Source organism: Melanerpes formicivorus, unplaced genomic scaffold (assembly GCF_026170545.1).
Source record: "Melanerpes formicivorus ecotype bairdi unplaced genomic scaffold, bMelFor1.0.p_v2 SCAF_5, whole genome shotgun sequence".
Classification (NCBI taxonomy): Eukaryota; Metazoa; Chordata; class Aves; order Piciformes; family Picidae; genus Melanerpes; species Melanerpes formicivorus.
In genome coordinates, this window is record NW_027142357.1 from 32,312,714 (window position 1) to 32,332,891 (window position 20,178).

At 46.2% G+C, this 20,178-nt stretch overlaps 1 protein-coding gene across 1 annotated transcript in view; it reads right to left on the reverse strand.

The window, feature by feature from the left end:
* Positions 1 to 10,252, reverse strand: part of OSBPL11 (oxysterol binding protein like 11) — a 57,695-nt gene extending 47,443 nt beyond the window's left edge. Inside the window, exon 1 of the mRNA XM_068139044.1 lies at positions 9,897 to 10,252. Coding sequence (XP_067995145.1) covers positions 9,897 to 10,063 — 167 coding nt within the window. The 5' untranslated portion in view covers positions 10,064 to 10,252. The remainder of the gene's footprint in view (positions 1 to 9,896) is intronic.
* Between the last annotated feature and the right edge of the window lie 9,926 nt (positions 10,253 to 20,178).

The following is a 20,178-nucleotide window of genomic DNA, read 5'->3' on the forward strand; positions in this document are numbered from 1 at the left end:
AACTTCTTATTACCACTAGGTGTTTTTTGCAAGATAGCATGAACAGAAAAATCATGAACACTTCCACAGCCCAGCTCAGTCTCACATATTTTGCTTCCACGTGCCTGAAGTGCAAAGGATTGCCACTAATCCTCCCAGTTAACTGGGATGAAACTAGAAATAAGTATTTCCTTTCAAGCATATTTCCTATGGGATCACTTTATGAAGAACAGTTAATTAGCATCTTGAAGTGCAGAATTAAAATGTATTTGTGTGTGTTTCAGCCACCAGCTCTTCTGTAACATCACATCCTGCTCTGTGCAAACACAGAAGACACAGAAGAATTGAGATCAGTAACTCCTTACTCTTTTTTTACGTATATATAGATACATGAAGAGTGCTTGCAGAGTGTCAACTGCAAAACAAAGCTCTTACAAGAAGGCTGGAGAACATTCATTCACTTTCACAGTATCATAGTATCAGTCAGGGCTGGAAGGGACCACAAGGATCATCTAGTTCCAACCCCCCTGCCATGGGCAGGGACACCCCACACTAGAGCAGGCTGGCGCGAGCCTCATCCAGCCTAGTCATAAACACCTCCAGGGACGGGGCCTCAACCACCTCCCTGGACAACCCATTCCAGGGCTTCACCACTCTCATGGGGAAGAACTTCCTCCTCACATCCAGCCTGAATCTCCCTACCTCCAGCACCATTCCATTCCCCCTAGTCCTATCACTACCTAATATCCTGAGAAGTCCCTCCCCAGCCCTCCTGTAGGCCCCCTTCAGATACTGGAAGGCCACAATTAGGTCACCTCGGAGCCTTCTCTTCTCCAGACTGAACAGCCCCAACTCCCTCAGTCTGTCCTCATAGGAGAGGTGCTCCAGCCCTCTGATCATCCTTGTGGCCCTTCTCTGGACACCTTCCAGCACCTCCATATCCCTCTTGTAATAGGGGCTCCAGAACTGGGCGCAGTACTCCAGGTGGGGTCTCACCAGAGCTGAGTAGAGGGGGAGAATCACCTCCCTTGACCTGCTGGCCACGCTTCTCCTGATGCAGCCCAGGACCTGATTGGCTTTCTGGGCTGCAAGTGCACATTGAGAGCTCATGTGGAGCTTTTTGTCCACCAGTACCCCCAAGTCTCTCTCCTCAGGGCTGCTTTCCAGTCAGTCACTGCCCAGCCTGTATTTGTGCCTGGGATTGCCTCGACCCAGATGCAGGACCCTGCACTTGCTCTTATTGAACTTCATGAGGTTGGCTTGTGCCCACCTCTCCAGCCTGTCAAGGTCCCTCTGGATGACCTCCCTTCCCTCCAGTGTGTCTGCTGCACCACACAGCTTGGTGTCATCAGCAAACTTGCTGAGGGTGCACTCAATGCCACTGTCCATGTCACCCACAAAGATGTTGAACAAGCCTGGTCCCAGGACTGATCCCTGAGGGCCTCCGCTTGTCACTGGCCTCCCCTGGGACATGGAGCCATTGACAGCCACTCTTTGGGTGTGGCCATCAAGCCAGTTGTTTATCCATCTAGTGGTCCCTGAAATCTGTTATCCTCTTTCATATGATAATAAAAACCTTACAACTCTTTTTGCCAACTCCCCTCCCTCTCTGCTGTTTGCTTACATCCATTTCCTTCATTTCAGTCTCCCTTACTCCAGCCCAAATCCACACAGAGCAATTCCGCAAGACAATCTGCCTTAAGTTGATTAATTAATGACAAGAGCAGCCACACAGCACGAGGAACCTCCTGCTTGTCATTGTCACTCCTAACAAAATAAAAATAATTTGAAAACTAAAGAAGTCATAGCAGCCTAACAAGTTGACTAATTTCCCTAGAAGCTGCTGCCTATCCAAATGTTCTTCTGTACTAACTCACAACTGTGAATTAACCTACAGCACTTAAATAAACTTTCATGAACAGCTAACTGAAATTAACTTGCTTCCTTAAAAAGAGTGCAAGACATACAAGTTGTAGCATAACTACATATATGGCTAAATCCATAGTGAGCAGAGGCCAAAATCATAGTTTCATAGTGTCAGTCAGGGTTGGAAGGGACCACAAGGATCATCTAGTTCCAACCCCCTGCCATGGGCAGGGACACCCCACATTAGATCAGGCTGGCCAGAGCCTCGTCCAGCCTGGTCTTAAACACCTCCAGGGACGGGGCCTCAACCACCTCCCTCGACAACCCATTCCAGGGCTTCACCACTCTCATGGGGAAGAACCTCCTCCTCACATCTAGTCTGAATCTCCCCACCTCCAGGTTCATTCCATTCCCCCTAGTCCTATCACTACCTGAGATCCTGAGAAGTCCTTCCCCAGCCTTCCTGTAGGCCCCCTTCAGATACTGGAAGGCCACAATTAGGTCACCTCGGAGCCTTCTCTTCTCCAGACTGAACAGCCCCAACTCCTTCAGTCTGTCCTCATAGGAGAGGTGCTCCAGCCCTCTGATCATCCTTGTGGCCCTTCTCTGGACACGTTCCAGCACCTCCGCATCCCTCTTGTAATAGGGGCTCCAGAACTGGACACAGTACTCCAGGTGGGGTCTCACCAGAGCTGAGTAGAGGGGGAGAATCACCTCCCTCGACCTGCTAGCCACACTTCTCCTGATGCAGCCCAGGATCTGATTGGCTTTGCGGGCTGCAAGTGCACATTGAGAGCTCATGTTGAGCTTCTTGTCCACCAGCACCCCCAAGTCTCTCTCCTCAGGGCTGCTTTCCAGCCAGTCACTGCCCAGCCTGGATTTGTGCCTGGGATTGCCTCGACTCAGATGCAGGACCCTGCACTTGCTCATTTCACAAATGAGGAACAAAGGCAGTTACCTGCAAAAATACAGAAGTGAAAAATAAATAGGTTTGGAAATGTAACTTGTAAGCTTAAAAATCACCAATCATTTGGGAAATTCATGAACATTTCAGATGTATTTCTACCAGGAATGGAAAGAATGCTGGGAAACCTTTTAATAGCAGCTGAACTGATTTAGGTATTTGAGAGTAGAACCACTAAGAAAACCATAAGAGGATGGCACATTAACATGTCTCCAGCTGGGAAAGACAATCTTGTTTCTCTTCTCAAAGACAGTGCTTTGAACTTTTAATTTTGTAGATACAGGAGAACCAGTTATTGCATGTAATCCCTCTCCACATCACCTGAAAGGCCCTGAAGCCAGGGTGAAATGATCTGTTTTACTTCTCTGGAACATATTCTGACCAGCTCTTAATTTAGCTCATTATCACAGTTTCTGCTTCTGAAATGTTTTAAGTTATTTGAATGACTACGATTCACGTACCACAGAAGTATCTACAAAACCTGTCTCCTTTCCCTCACCGCTTTGAAAGTGCTCTATTAAACTTAACCTAGAGCAAGGTGAAAACCCAATGAAGATGGTCAAGAATAAAAGCAAAACTGTTGAATGTAAATTATTCTTTATATGGGCAATGCTGCCCTTACTTCCTAGTCTGATTACTGATGAAAACAAGGAAGCTGTTTAGAAAATGTTACAATCTTAAAATACCTGATTATGTAATCTAGTACTCTGAAGTTATTCTGAAGTCTAACCTAACAAACCTTGAGTACTGTATCCAGTTCTGGGCCCCTCTGTTTACAAAAGATGTTGAGTTGCTGGAACATGTCCAGAGAAGGGCAACAAAGCTGGGGAGGGGTTTGGAGCCCAAGCCCTGTGAGGAGAGGCTGAGGGAGCTGGGGTTGCCTAGCCTGGAGAAGAGGAGGCTCAGAGGAGGAGACCTTATTGCTGTCTATAACTGCCTGAAGGGAGGTTGTAGCCAGGTGGGGGTTGGTCTCTTCTCCCAGGCAACCAGCACCAGAACAAGAGGACACAGGCTCAAACTGTGCCAGGGCGGTTTAGGCTGGGTGTCAGGAGGAAATTCTTCACAGAAAGAGTGATTGGCCATTGGAATGGGCTGCCCAGGGAGGTGATGGAGTCACCATCACTGGAGGTGTTTAGGAAGAGACTGGATGAGGCACTTGATGCCATGGTTTAGTTGATTAGTTAGTGTTGGGTGATAGGTTGGACTTGATGATCTCAAAGGTCTTTACCAACCTGGTTAATTCTATTCTATTCTAATGGTAACTGTTTCTCTAAACAAAAATAAGGATAAGAGCTTCACGTGCAGCACAGCCTCTCAGGCTCTATCTACTTAATTGCAAGTTAACCTTCATGCTAGTCCTGAACTCAAGTCAGCAAAACACAGACAAGAGTTGGTTGCTCTCAGAGACACTCAGACCCTGATCATATATTCATAAGCAAACAACATCATTTCCTGTCAGATGTCTAGAAGAGCAGCTGCTCAAGAACTCTTAACTTCTATTAAGTTAAAAAAAAAAAAGTATCTTCCTGCTGTCTGAAGAAAGTGGGCCCCTGCAGATTTCAAAGGTGGCAGCCAGTAGAGCAGTGCCTGCACTCACTATACAGAGGCCACAAGCAGAAAGTCTGCAAAGTAGTAGAGCACTATCTTTGCATCATCGTAAATGTCTGGCAGCCTGTGGTTGCCTCTTCTTCACCACTATGATATGTGTTTGGTCTAACTAGATCACAGCTATTTAAAATCTATTATTCTAAAATACAAATGTAAGAGGGAAGTGGCTGAAACCAGTCCTCCCAGAGAGGAGTCTGAGGGTGGTAAGTTGGAGTCAGAGGTGAAACCAGCAGCCCAGCTGAAGCACATGTACACTAATGCATGCAGTATGAGTAACAAACAAGAGGAGCTGGAAGCCTTGTTACAGCAGGAAAGTTATGATGCAGTTGTCATCACAGAAACGTGGTGGGATGACTCACATGACTGGAGCACTGTAATGGATGGCTACAGGCTCTTCAGGAGAGACAGGCGAGGGAGAAGGGTTAGAGGGGTGCCCCTGTACATCAGGGAAGCACTGGATGCCATGGAACTAGAGATTAAGGATGATCAAGTTGAGTGCCTGTGGGTGAGAATTAGAGGGAAGACCAACAAGGCTGACATCCTGCTTGGAGTCTGTTATAGATCACCCAACCAGGATGAAGAGGTTGATGAATTATTCTATAAGCAGCTAGAGGCTGTCTCAAGATCACCAGACCTTCCTCTTATGAGCAATTTTAACCTGCCAGATATCTGCTGGGAACTCAACACAGCAGAAAGGAGGCAGTCTAGAAGGTTCTTAGGAGTGTATGGAGGATAGCTTCTTATCCCAGCTGCTGTGTGAGCTTACCAGGGGTAAGGCTTTGCTTGATCTTCTTTTTACCCATAGAGAAGGGCTGGTGGGAGATGTGGTGGTTGGAGGCTGTCTGGGGTCCAGTGACCATGAGATAATTGAGTTTTCAATATGCAGTCACGCTAAGAGGGGCAGCAACGAAACCTCCACTCTGGACTTCTGGAAGGTGGACTTCAGGTTACTCAAGGAACTAACTCAAAAAGTACCTTAAAAACAAAGGGATCCAGGAGGGCTGGACCTACTTCAAGGAAGAACTCTTGAAGGGACAGGAACAGGCTGTGCCAATGTGCTGGAAGATGAGCTGCTGGGGTAGATGGCCAGCCTGGATGGGCAATGAGCTTCTGAGCAAATTCAGGGGAAAAAAGGAGGGTGTATCATCTTTGGAAGGAAGGAGAGGTTGCCCATGAAATCTTTAAGGATGTTGCTATGTCACGCAGGAAAAAAGGTTAGAGAGGCAAAAGCCCATTTAGAGCTTAGACTGGCCACTGCTGTGAAGCACAACAAAAATGCTTTTATAAATATATTAATGGAAAGAGGAAGGGCAAGGACAACCTCCACTCCTTAGTGGACATAGAGGGGAATACTGCAACTAAAGATGAGTAAAAGGCAGAGGTACTTAACACACTCTTTGCCTCAATTGTTAATAGCAAGATAGGTTGTCTTCTGGACAACTGACCTCCTGACTGGCAGATGGAGTCAGAGAGCAATATACTACCCCTGTGATCCAGCAGGAAGTAGTTAGAGACCTCCTTAGCAGCTTGGATCCCCACAAGTCCATGGGACCAGATGGGATCCATCCTAGGATGCTGAGGGAGCTGGCAGATGAGCTGGCCAAGCCACTCTCTATCATTTTTCAGCAGTCCTGGCTCACTGGAGAGGTCCCAGATGACTGGAAGCAGGCCAACGTGATGCCCATCCACAAGAAGGGTCAGATGGAGAAACCAGAGAATAACAGACCTGTCAGCCTGAACTCAGTGCCAGGCAAGATTATGGAACAGGTCATCTTGAGTGCAATCACACAGCACTTATAGGATGGCCAAGGGATCAGGCCCAGCCAGCATGGATTCAGGAAGGGTAGGTCCCGCCTCACCAACCTGATCTCCTTCTATGATCAAGTGACCTGCCTGGTGGATGTGGGGAAGGCTGTGGATGTAGTCTACCTGGACATCAGCAAGGCCTTTGACACCGTTTCCCGCAGCAAACTCCTGACCAAGCTGTCAGCCCATGGCTTGGACAGCAGCACTCTGTGCTGGGTTAGGAACTGGCTGGAGGGCTGAGCCCAGAGAGTGGTAAATTTGCAGATCACACCAAGCTTGGGGCAGGAGTTGATCTGTTAGAGGGTAGGAGAGCTCTGCAGAGGGACCTTGACAGGCTGGACAGATGGGCAGAGTCCAAGGCCATGAGATTGAACACATCCAAGTGCTGGGTTCTACACATTGGGCACAACAACCCTATGCAGTGCTACAGGCTGGGGTCAGAGTGGCTGGAGAGTGGCCAGGCAGAAAGGGACCTGGGGGTACTGGTTGATAGTAGGCTGAACATGAGACAGCAGTGTGCCCAGGTAGCCAAGAAGGCCAATGGCATCCTGGCCTGTATCAGGAATAGTGTGGCCAGCAGGAGCAGGGAGGTCATTCTGCCCACATACTCAGCACTGCTTAGGCCACACCTCGAGTACTGTGTCCAGTTCTGGGCCCCTCAGTTTAGGAAAGATGTTGACTTGCTGGAATGAGTCCAGAGAAGGGCAACAAAGCTGGGGAGGGGTTTGGAGCACAAGCACTATGAGGAGAAGCTGAGGGAGATGGGGTTGCTTAGCCTGGAGAAGAGGAGGCTCAGGGGAGACCTTATTGCTGTCTACAGCTACCTGAAGGGAGGTTGTAGACAGGTGGAGGTTGGTCTCTTCTCCCAGGTGGCCAGCACCAGAACAAGAGGACACAGTCTCAAGCTGTGCCAGGGGAGGTTTAGGCTGGATGTTGGGAAGAAGTTCTTCACAGAAAGAGTGATTGGCCATTGGAATGGGCTGCCCAGGGAGGTGGTGGAGTCACCATCACTGAAGGTGTTTAAGAAGAGACTGGATGAGGCACTTGGTGCCATGGTTTAGTTGATTAGATGGTGTTGGATGATAGGTTGGACTTGATGATCTCAAAGGTATTTTCCAACCTGGTTAATTCTATTCTATTCTATAAAGTTACCTAACTTTATCTGTTCTGCTTCATTTTTCATTTTCTAGACATGGACTTTACACCAAGGATGTGTGACTTTCCACCTTTTCAAGAGATTGTTTTCATTATTTCAGGTTCCAGCAGTGCTGGAGCTGCAATTTTTTTCCCATAGTCATAGTTTCCCATTTTGAACATCAAAATATCAAGTACCTGTTGTCACATTCACCTGACTGTTACAGCTGTTTTGACAAGATGCTTCACCAAGTACAGAGCTATGTTTTTGCAGCAGATTCAGTCTATGCTGAGCAAGTACATTAGAACCCTACTTCTGCAAGCTGTGTGACCACGCATTCCTCACACTGTGCTCTAACAGTTAAAGATCAAACTTCCACCAGAAGCTCCCAGCAAAGCTGCGTCTAAATCCCAGATTTTAGACACTAGTTTATTAACAGAGGGGCATGTCTTTTGTCAAACACATTTTAGAAAAGAACTAACCCACAAAGTGAAAACTAAGCTACAGCATGCTGCCCAGAAGGCCTTCCTAAGAAGGTGGTGGTGGGGGAAGGTGATATTTTATGGGTAATTAGATATAGAGACAAATGTAAGAGTAAATAATTAATTCCCAGCTGATCAGAGATTAACAGTGAGGTATCTCAAGCGTTCACAATAAGACAGTTGGTATATTAAACTTCTCCCAATGATCTAGAAAGAAATACTAATAATAATTTGCACTGGAGAATCAGAGCAAATTAAACCAGATATCAATAGCACAAGGAATTATGTGGACAGTTCCCACTTACAGCTGTCAAGCCACCAAGCTGGCTCAGACTCAGCTCAGCTTTTTTGCCCTAAAAGTCACAGCACTGACAGAAGAAACGAAACACCTGGCAGAATAAGTTTAAAAAGGGGAATTTTACTACACAGCACTGACTTATGATCACTATCTCAAACATACTGTAGCAAAAAGCAGCTCAGGCAAATCAGTTATCCCTCCTACTGCCTCCGATTCCACATAAGTATATAAAGTATTTCCATATTGATTGCATACACTAATTCCTGTGTTTCACAGGTGAAACATGGACTTAATGTCCTTGGTCACAGTAATAGCAATTTTCATTTGAAAATTCCAAGTTACACTTGAATCCAGAAGGTGCGCTTTGTTTTGTTTTTAAAGAAGCAAGCAAACAAAAACAAACCTTAGAAGCAACCAGGAACAGTAGATAAGATAACCAATAACTGAATCTGACAAGAAGCTTTCCCTGTTTAACAGCCTTAAGCATCAGCCCCTGAAATTACCACTTTCCTGTCTCACACTAGTCACCAGAAAAGTAAATTACTCATGACCCAGATTCTCAGCAATGACCAAGCCGCTCGCTCCCTATTAAAATCATCAGGCACTCGGTGCCTGCACAGCCTGGGCGCTCGTTTGTCTAAAGCCATCTGATGGCCCTCCATCCCTCCACAGAGCACACAGATGTACCACGCTCCACTTTTGCTGTCTCCTCATGCAGGAAACAGCCAGTCCATCTGGGCTGGCAGACGATGGCTTTGGAGAGTCTCCATTTGAAGGAGAAGTGTGCAAACTTCACATAACAGCAGTATTTCCAACAGCAACATGGCAGAACTCCGCTCAGAGATGAGAGACCTAAAAGCAGAGATTCAGAAATCCCTCAAGTGATGCCTGAGAGAGCCCGCTACTATCAGCGTGAGAGTGGAAGCTTTTTTAACTGGAAAGCACATCAGAAGAAAGTATATCGAATCCCCCAAACCCCTCAAACACACAGGCAGGTCATTCACGGTAAGCATTTTACTTTGAATCACTTTTTCAACTAATGCTGCGTGTTCAGCTTCTCCTGCTTTCTCTGCTCGCTTCTGCAGTATTTGCTGTACCTGAGTAATCACCCCGATTTATGCTAAGCACAGCTGTTCTTAAAATAATCCAGGTTAAGTCAAAAACTCTGCGCATATTCTTCAGTTTGGCTACCAGCAACAAAGCATCAATAAAAAAGACTGCTATTAAGTACTCTTAAAAAAAAAAAAAATAAGCAGCTAAAATCTGCCAAAGTTTTTAGCTTTTTAGAAATCCGGAAAGGGACAGAGAGCCTTCAGCAACTTTAAATCGGTCTCCGCCTTTTGCGAGAGAAATGTAAGAATTGAAAGTGAGGAGCAAAGGCACAATCGCTGGCAGCACCTACAGTCCGGGCGCAGGGCTTTGTGCTAACACAGAGGCAGACGAAAAGCCGAGCCGACTGACAGCCCGCCCGTGTGCCGCTCGCCACGCCGAACGGGCACTGGAAGTGGGGACGCAGCGGGCGACCCAGCTCAGCCTGGCGCCGGAGAAGTCCTTGCACCCCCGGGTGCCCCGCGGCAGGGTAGAGCTAGGGCAACCGTGCCCACGACTCACGCCCAAGGCGGACAGGGCGTGGGCAGCCCCACGAAGGGCACACGGGCGTTTCCCGCGTCCCGTGCCCGGCTCCGCAGCACCGGCAGCTCCCGGGCCCGCAGATCCTCATCTCACCCCGCCGCCCCCGGCCCGGTCCGCCGCGCCCACCTGTACTGCCAGCCCTTGGCGCCGCGGCCACCACCACTGCCACTCTTGCCGCCGCTCTGTCCCGCCGCCGCCGCCGATGCCGCCACAGGAGGCTGAGGCTGCTGCTGTTCCGGCTTGCCCTCGCCCTCTGGCCCCTTCATGGCCGCCGTGGGGTCCGCGCACTGCATGGCGCCGCGGCTCCCCGCCCTCTCAGGGGCGCCCCCGGCCCAGGGCGGGCCGCCTGACCGGGTGGGAGCTCGCTCGCCCCAGCGGCTCGCCGGCCCCGCTCACGCCGCGCCGGGGCCCGGCCACCCCCGCCCCATGAGGGCTGCGTTAGCGGCGGCTGCCGGCACGCCGGCACCCCGCTCTGGCTGGGCTTAGCTCCCCGCACGGCCGCGGCAGGCTGAAGAAACCCGCCCTCCCGCACCCTCACCCCGCGGCCCGGCTCGGCCGCCCCTTCCGGGTCAGCGCCGCCGCCATCTTTAGTGCGGGCAATCCTGCCCGGGCTAGGCCGCTCTGCACCGCTACCGCACTTCAAGAGACGGCAAAACTTTACCATATTGTTTAACTCGTGGCGACGAGCATTCTTACCCCGGAAAAGAGAGGAATAAGAAGAATGAGGGATACAAGCTGTGCTGTTATGAACAGGGGCTTGAAAGCCCTCGTCGGGGCTCTCTCTGAGCATTGTCACAAAGACCCACAGAGCAAGGCCCCATTCAGTAGTTTGTTCACCAAGCAAAGCTGTGGCATGCCCTGGCCGCCAGAGAATTACGTTTGTTTCTCCTATTTCTGCCAATTACTGCGTATGGGCAACAGTTAAGCCTTTTTATTTTATTTTTTTTTTTCACAGAATGACAGATTGGTTTGGTTATGCACAACCTTCCAGGCCAGGCATGGCTTTTGATCAACCAAAACTTAATTGACTACAACTATGTTATTTCTTAAAATAGGGACAAAGGATCCCTGTTCTGCCTTTAATGAAAACTGGCACCTGAAGAAGAGAGGGCAGAATCAGACGGAGGCATGGCTAGCAAGGTTCTGCTCTGTATCTCATCCAAACTCCCTCTCTCCCTCTTTTCTTGTACACAAATAATATTGTAACCAGCCACTATCTGAGAGATGCTAAAAAATCCCTTTGTGAGAATCTACATAGAAGGAAAAACACAAAGGAGAATATGCTTCAGACAAATAGTTTATTTACCTGGAGCATTTTTCCCTGATAGCAGCTTCATTCCCTATGAAAGCTGCCCTGGCTTCCCCATCTCCTACGAGCACATTTCCACACCTTTTCCTTTGGCCATTAAATGAGCATCACAACTTTAAAATATATTTATAGCATTTAATCTGGCTGTAAATTGGCACATATCCATCCTTCCTTGCCAAGCGCACACAGAGTCTCAGCTAAAAGACCACAGGCAAGGTGCATGTACACCTATACTGGTTTTTTGCAGCCATAATATGTTACCACTGCACAGACCTAAAATCCCCCAGTTCTGCCTTTTTTGAAATGCACTTGTCACTACAGGGGAAGAGAACAGTTTTTCTTAGCTGTGGAATCACAAAAGAACAGATGAGCACAGTCACATTCAGTAATGGTACTGAAGAGAATTTGGGCCAGAACTGCACTCCTCTTGCCCTGCAAACATGGAAAATACAATTGCAGTGTATCATAAGGCATGCCAACATTACTGAATTTTTCCTAGGAAATACTGAAGCAAAAGCAACTCGGGAAGAATCCTGCTTCTTTGTTTTATTTTCCTGATGCTTGAGGCCAACCAATCCCCGCAGAGACATAGCTTCACCCATGCTAGACCTTTTGTAAGCATCACAGATGGCCAGCAGGATATTGCCCCACCTACGAACTACTCCAATAGCCGAGGCAGACCAGAGATCCTTAGTGCATGTTTCTGCAGCTCCTCTGCATCTGGTCCCTGAGCACAGGGCAGTAAACACAGATTTGCTTCCCCGAAGGATTTGCTCTTTTCTCTTACAAGGTGCTGCTCTCGCAGTACCAAAGACTGTCGTAAGGTGGCATTGATAAAATGCTCAACAGCAGAGAAGGGCTAGCAGCTTAACCACATTTGCTAAGGATTTACAGTTCAAGCTGCCTTTTATCTTAGTTTATAGTTGCTTCTAATTATAACTATGTTCAGGTTCACTGCTTTCAGTCTCCTTCCCCAGTTATTAGTCAGTGGCTCAAAATGGCCAAAATCCCACCCTGACCCTTGCAAGCACAGCTAAGGATGAGCGCTGAGGTCCCACAGCAGTGCCCTGCCTTCAGACTGCCTGAGCCTTACCACTTGCTGTGATTTCTAGGTCCGGAGGAAAAAAATCAGAAGACCTGCAGATCTGGAAGAAGAGAGTGTACATAGGACAACATGTATTTATTGACATTTGTCAAATTGAATCCTTGTAGGCCAAATTATGGCTACAAGCTGGAGTGGGTCACATTTTATTATAACTCGTGTTAAAGCAAATTTGCCAGATTTGCTGTAATTTATAATTCAGTTTTAGGAAATTGTCCAAGATCCGATCAAAACCTTGTACTGCTCTTGCTGATTTATTCCGAGGCCTGGCTATACGTGCTGAGCATCTCTTCAGATCAATAGAAGTTCTTCAGAGCAGCAAGATCTATCCATATTGAAAGATTAAAGCTCTAAAAGCCTGCACACTTGCATCACCTATGTGCTTTACAAAACAAACAAAACCAAAAACAACAACAACAAAACAACAGGGATTTTTTTTCTCCCTGACCTAATAAGTATCTTTGGATGAGACCAAGTTTAACCTGTTTTAAGGTTTAAAACGTGTGTGCTCCCCTGGTAGCCGGTCCACGGAACATAAGCAGTTACCGCTCCTCTCTGCTAAGGGAAGTACATCCTCTACAGGCAAGCGGAGGAATGACCTCAATCCTGGGAGAAGCAAGCGAGAACTGCAGTCTGTCTTTGTCATACCAGGGGTGTGATACTTCATAAGCACTGCCGAACTGGGAGAGCTGCTGGTTAATGAGAAAATGACCATTAGAATAACATTCCTAATAGCGCTTCACGTCTGCATTTGGTAATTGTGCAGTCAATGGTTCTTCGGGTTAGATTCTCTCTCAAGTCAACTGATACTTGAGTTTATTAAAAGTCTGGGAAACACAATATTTTCTGGGCTCTTCTAGATAACAAGCATTCTTCCCATTCCTACTAAGAATAAAAGATACCTGCCTACTAAAACTTTGGATGCCATGACACAAGAACATTAATGAAGGGCAATCTGAACCCAGGGTTTCCTGAAACAGTCTCAAGCATCGAATCTCATAAGAATGAATGATTTAATAGCCTGGAATACCAGCTGAGTCAATTCAAACTGGGCACCTCCAGAGAGGGACACCCTCAGTTATTTCCCTGTGCTTTTTAAAGCCTCACAATCTATTCCATAAACTGTTTGTGCACCTGTTCATGCAACAAATGTGTGCCATTCGTCCAGTCAAATTATTTAACAGTTACTTGTCTTTTTCAATTACTGGAGTTTGGGTGAGGGCTACTTTACCCACTTACACAGTTCTATAATCTTGCTGCTCCATCTGCACCTGGATCTCATTTGTCTTCTGCTGACTCCATGTAGAATGGTCTCTTACTTCATTTCTATGAATTATTGCTCCTCTTCCTTTGATCATAATGATCCTTCTAGATCATATTGTTAACCATACAGTCTTCTTTAATATTACTTATACAATCTCATTACATTGTCCTAGTTACAATATACCAGGGTCATGCAAAACTAGTCTCAGCCATTTTTTCTAGTGTTCAGTCTAAGTTCATCCATCTCTAAATTATGGCTTCAGCCTAAAGCTTCATCAATCTAGCTACTCATGCTAAGCAAATTAGCTATTAATGTTACCCAAAGCACATACTTTGAATAGTCACATTTAAGATTACTTTTGTTTCCAACAAAGAAGAAAGATTGTGCTTGTAACTAATTTTTCTTTCTCCTTTAATACACTGAGCACACTGCTGCATTCTCCTGACCATAGGTGAAAGTGGCCAGTGAGGTTAGGTAAATGTAACACAAATTACTTCACCCACCAGCATAATTTACACTGAAAAGATCATTTTACAAAATGTTTTGGAGCTGTACTGTTATCTCTGGGTCTGTGACTTTGCTGTAACTTAACATGCACATGAAACTGCTCTGTTTGACATGCAAAATATGGTGCTTGGCTTTATTCATCAGTCCTTCTCTGGTCTCATTCAGTCAAAAGCTTTTTTCTTCTGGACTTTTCAGTCACTGTCATTTGTCTCCTAATTTTCTTAACTCTTGTCTATCAATTCCTATGCATCATATTCTGCTATATTGCAGGTCCAGCTAAAAGCTAGACTTATAACACCAGCAGCTAACATTGCCTACAGTTTCCCTCCCCATCCACAACCTCTTTGCATCCTTCATCCTCAAATTTGGCACCATTTCCAGTTGCATTCAGTGTGACTTTGCATTGAGTCATGCTCCGTGCTCGTGTTATGTAATCCCAACATGACTCAGACATGGAAATGTAAACTGGGGCAGTAGCAAAGGCTGAAAGCTGGGAGTGTAATCCCAGTAGTTTCTCCACTGTGAGGCACCCTTTGAGGAAAAGGCCATGTGCTGGGAGCTTGGTGAAGAACAGGACTGAAGGACCTTGCATCTGCCAGAATAGCTTCTGTGGAGTTGCTGCCCATGTACAGCTATTTTTCTTTAGTGCTTCTGTGTGGAGAGAGGCTTGCCACAGCTCGGATCTGTTACCCTCATCACGCAGCCATAGGGTTGCAAAATAGCAGAAGCAATGCAGCTCTACAGTCATCACATGACAGCAAAGACCACAGCAGCCCCATCCCTCTCCACACCAGTGTATTGCCATCATGTGTGCTGGGCAGGCAAAGGGATTGAGAAAAAGTGCTCATCAGTGCTGTGATTCCAGAAATGTCTTGAACTCTGGACATTACACAGTTATCTCCTGATGAGTGCAGGCTCTTCTAGCACATTGCCTCAGAACCCACAAGGCCTGATGAGATCTGCCCACAGGTCCTGAGATAACTGGCAGGTGGAGTTGCCTAGCCACTGTCCATCATATTTGAAATGTCACAGCAATCTGGTGCCATCCTTGCTGACTGGAAAATGCCTCCTCCCTGGAGGTGTTGAAGGACAGGGTGGATGAGGCCTTGAGCAACCTGGTCTACTTCAAGGGGTCCCTGCCCATGACTAGGAGGGTGGAACTACATGGTCTTGAAGGTCCCTTCCAACCCAAACCATTCTATGAACTGATACATCAGCATGCTCATGCTGCCTTTTACCTTTCAGATCTCAACAACCTGTGGTTCTGCCCACCATCCATCCCCATCAGCTGGCAATGGTTAAAGCACATTCATCTGGTCTTAGCAGGGATTTCTGCTTGTTCTAGAAAGGCAGCTCACCAGCAACAGCAGGAGATAACTGTGTAATGACCAGAGTTCCAGACATTTCTGTAATCACAGCACTGATGAGCACTTTGTCTCAATCCCTTTGCCTGCCCTTGCATAGCTGCCCAGCACATGTGGTCTAATCTGGCAGTCTGTTAGAACTGCAACTGACAGCTGGATGTGCACCCCGAGTCTTCACTGAGTGCCAACCCTCTGCTTGCTCACGTCACACAGGAACATCTCCCTGCTCTTCTCTCTCCAGCTTCTGAGCAGGCAGAGAGCTGGGGGTATTGCCTCACCACCCACTGTGGCAGAGTGCAGGCTATTGTAGCACAAAGGGCAATGGCTAGAGCCTGTCACCTCTGCCTGGTTTTTCTGCATTATAGGAGGACTCACATTTTTCCTTGCCTCAACAACCCTCAGGTGACTCCACTCCCAGAGCTCAAGGGGATCTTTTCTGCCATGTTACTACCCCAACAGAGAATAAACCAGAATGTTCCTCCAGAGAGACCCTTTGTGTGGGGAATTCAAAAACATGCATTTGTCCGCTTAGGGCCTGACTTTTTCTTCAATAAATGTAGCCACATGTGAGTCCATCACTGAGGAGTCAGCCCTGTAGCACTGTGAGACCACCCAACAGGTCCTCTGCATGGAGAAAGTGAGGAGGAAGCAAATGAGCTGGGCTGAGTCACTTCCCGAGCATGTATGGATTTGCTGCAGCAAGAGGAGAGGAAGCCAATGAAACTGCATCCCCATACCACCAGCCCAAGTCCAGTGTGAGCTCAGTGGACACAAGGGGAGCACATGCTGTGGTTGTGATTGAGGGGCTTCCCAGCCTTTTTTATCTGTCTCATGGCCAACTCCAGGCTTCCTCTAAAGACGTTTTCTGCCCTACCTATAACAAAACATGACATTGCTGCCTTCAGCTGTTCTGCAGTTCACTGTTATCACTCCTTTCCTACATGATTCTCAATTTCCTGAAGAGCAAGTGTGTTTTTTATTAATGTCTCACCTAACCTTAATAGCTGCTCAGTGAATTCAGTTTTTCAGTCACTAGCCCCTTCTCCCAGAAGCTTTTCTGTGCCATGCTTTACTCCTACACACTTTTCCTGCATGGTTTCTATGGCAACATGAATATCTCTCCATCTGCTGTAGATCCCCATTATCATGTTTAGCTGCTTGTTAACTCAGTCAAATGTCATTTCCAGGTGTACCATGATAACAAGATAGTTTGGAAACCAAGCTTGGTAATTTTTTTTGCCACTAGATAATTTTTGTTGGCAAACCTGTCCTCCATAATTTGACTGCTATGTTTCTATACAAGCTCTGGGATACTGATACTGAGCTAGTCTCATAACCAGGTCTCCTACTTGTATCTGCGCACTCCAACCAATTCCGCATCCACTGTGTAATTTCCAAATGACATCCTTCCTTCTCATTGCAGCCTGTGCTGCCTACAGAGTAGGTGTATTTGGATTCTGGAAAGTCTCTGTAGGTCTGTTACCTGGCATTTGATATGTATTTGATAGAAAATTAACTCTAAGTTACCAGTTCTGTTTTCCTTTCAGCAAATGCGCTTTTTAGTTCTGCCACAGTCCTGTCCCTTCTACTGAAAACCTTCTCTGCTGGATTACACAAAGCCCTAAAGAGTACATATGGTTTACAACTGGGCTCTCAGTCTGTTCTGCTTGAATTCCTTAAATTATTTGGAATGGTGGAGACTTCTATAGGGCTAAAATCCAGTCTTATTTTCTGCTAAGTACCTTTTTTTTTTGAGAACTCATTTAAGTGTGAACAAAAAGTTCTTCCTCTACAACCCAATCAGAATCTGCAGCAGAGAATCCAACCAAATAAAATGAGTGAAGTGAAGTGAAAACTTCACTGTTGATTTGTTTTCTAGATCCTGTGAGTTAGCAAAAGCAGGCTGCAAGAAGCCCACGTAGAAGCTGGAAAGCTGTAAGTCATTTGGACTGTCAGCTCTTGGAGACATTAACTGACGTTATTTGTCACTAACATCCAGGAAGAGCTGCTTTGAGATACTGCATGCTACCTCAGTCTAAATTGCTATTAATATGATTAAAAGTAATTTATAGAAGTAAAAGTAATAAAGCATACAGTAATTTAGTCTTTATATATACACACACACATTTAAAACCATGCAAATCTTACACTTAGAATGTAACTCAGGTTAAAATTTATGTGCAAAAATTTTCCAGTGGAAGATGAAGAGGGCCATGATATACAAGTGGTTTTGATGCTAATGCTGACCTGCAGGCTGTCTAGCATAAAGTGAGGATCAGGTGTGGAACTTGAAGCGGCAGTTAAAGTGGTAGGTTTTTAATGGTCTAGAGACCTCATCTGGGGGAAGGTTTCTGTGGACCCCCACCTCATATAGGCTCCTCTTACACACACAGACTGAACTTGGAAACCCTTGTTCTAAACTCAGAGCTACCCCAACTTAAACTTTACCTATGGTTCCATATGTGAGAAAGCTATACATTTGAGTCCTGCTGACATCAACCCACAAGGTTTGGCCAAGAAAAATACTCCCCTCTTTCCCTCAGTGCTGAGGCCTGCATTCCTAGAGATGCTGAGGAGACATGCTGCCTGGTTGCCACCACAGGGAATGCAAAATTCTTATGATGCTTTGCTTTCAAGTAATCACAAGACAGAATAGGCTCCCTGAATCTTACCTCTTTCTAAAGACTTCAGATAAAATAAGATAAGATAGAATAGAATAGACCAGACCAGCTTGGAAGAGACCTTTGAGGTCATCGAGTCCAACCTATCATCCAACACCATCTAATCAACTAAACCATGGCACCATCACCCCATCCAGTCTCCTCTTAAACATCTCCAGTGATGGTGACTCCACCACCTCCCTGGACAGCCCATTCCAATGGCCAATCACTCTTTCTGTGAAGAGCTTCTTCCTAACATCCAGCCTAAATCTCCCCTGGTGCAGTTTGAGACTGTGTCCTCTTGTTCTGGTGCTGGTAGCCTGGGAGAGGAGACCAACCTCCACCTGGCTACAACCTCCCTTCAGGTAGCTGTAGACAGCAATAAGGTCACCCCTGAGCCTCTTCTTCTCCAGGCTAAGCAACCCCAGCTCCCTCAGCCTCTCCTCACAGGGCTTGTGCTCCAACCCCCTCCCCAGTTTTGTTGCCCTTCTCTGGACACATTCCAGCAAGTCAACATCTTTCCTAAACTGAGGGGCCCAGAACTGGACACAGTACTCAAGGTGTGGCCTAACCAGTGCTGAGTACAGCTCCATATGCCCACACAGGATGTGAGCTGTGATATAGGCAGTGCAGGACATCTTAAGAATGGGCAGAAAGCCTAGTGAAAAAAGCTGAAGGGAGTGATGTGCAGAGAAAACTACCCTTCAGATATCCCAAATTAAAAGTATCGCTCAAAATCAAAGCCAAACACACTTGTACAGAGAAAGAAAACCAAAAACAAAGGGAGTTAACTGCACAATTACAAAGGAAATAAATGAAAGCATCACCAATACCAGCACAGCAAACAACTAAAAGCTAAGGGAATGTATTGCTTTGGTTTTCATAAGGAAGACCATGCATCCCCAGGGAGAAGAGGCAGCACAATCAATGGGCTAAAGGGCATGGATATGGAAATGACAAATGCAATACAGCCACAAAACTCAAGAACTCTACCCTTCACTTCTGAAGACTGACTAATCTTCATCACTGAAATCTGTAGGCTTTTTAGAGGAAATGTAGCCATGAGTAAGAAAAGGCACAGAGGAAGCAGAAAATGGGTTAAAGTACAAGCTAGGCACACTATGTGACTAACCCAATATCTTCCTTTGTTAAGATACTTGCATTTGCAGACAAAGGAAGGCTAATAAATGTTATCATCCTGGACTTTGGTAAAGCATTTGATTTGATATTATCTAGATAATTATTAGCTAAACTCAAGAAGATGACTTTTCACATAAACACCACAAAATGCCAAAGGAACAATAGTATTGGGGGTGAAAACTGCTTGTGGGGCTTATAGCAAAATCATAGGAGTGGAGGAATTGGGCTTACTGAGTAATTTCATCAGTTATCTTGACCCCAAAAAAATGATGAGTGAGGTAATGAAACTTGCTAAGGACAAAATTTGGACACATTTTCAAATAGAGAGGAAATCCTACGGGGAGAATGATGTGATTGTTATACCTTAGTTACGGGCATGGGATAAAATGTAACAGCATAAAATGCAGGGGTATGCACTGAGGGATTGATAAAATTTCTGCTTTAAGTTAAAATGTGTTGCCTATGAACAACAGAAGAATAAGAACCACATGCCTGATGTAGTTAGTAAAAAGGTAAATTAGTTACTCCAAGAATAGTAAGTAAACATATACAAGGCACTGGGTAAAGTTCTGATGAGATTTTTGGGCATCATTCAGGTTACCAATGTTCAGCAAGCCTCAATTCATGCTGGAACAGGTATGAGGAGATACTTATACAAACTGCCCAGAGAAGTTGTGGAGCCTCCTTCTCTAGAGACTTTCAAAACCCACCTGGACGTGTTCTGTGCAATGTGATCCAGGCAACCCTGCCTGAGCAAGGGATTGGACTAGATGATCCCCAGAGGCTCATTCCAACCCCTATCATTCCATGATTCTGAGGTGGCACCCAGGTAATGAGAGGAAAAGAGGAAATAAGAGAATACAACTTGCTGAGCTTGGCAAAATGAACAATGAGAAGGGATCTGATTGCTCTCTGTAAATACATTTGGGGTTTAAAGCAGGCAGAGGGGGAGTGTAAGCACCAGGAGAGAGGAATCATTTGCATTAACAGACAGTGTTTGTGCTAGAGCAGATGGACATAAGTTGGATATGAGAGGAGAATAAGGGCTGTCACTGTGAGCAG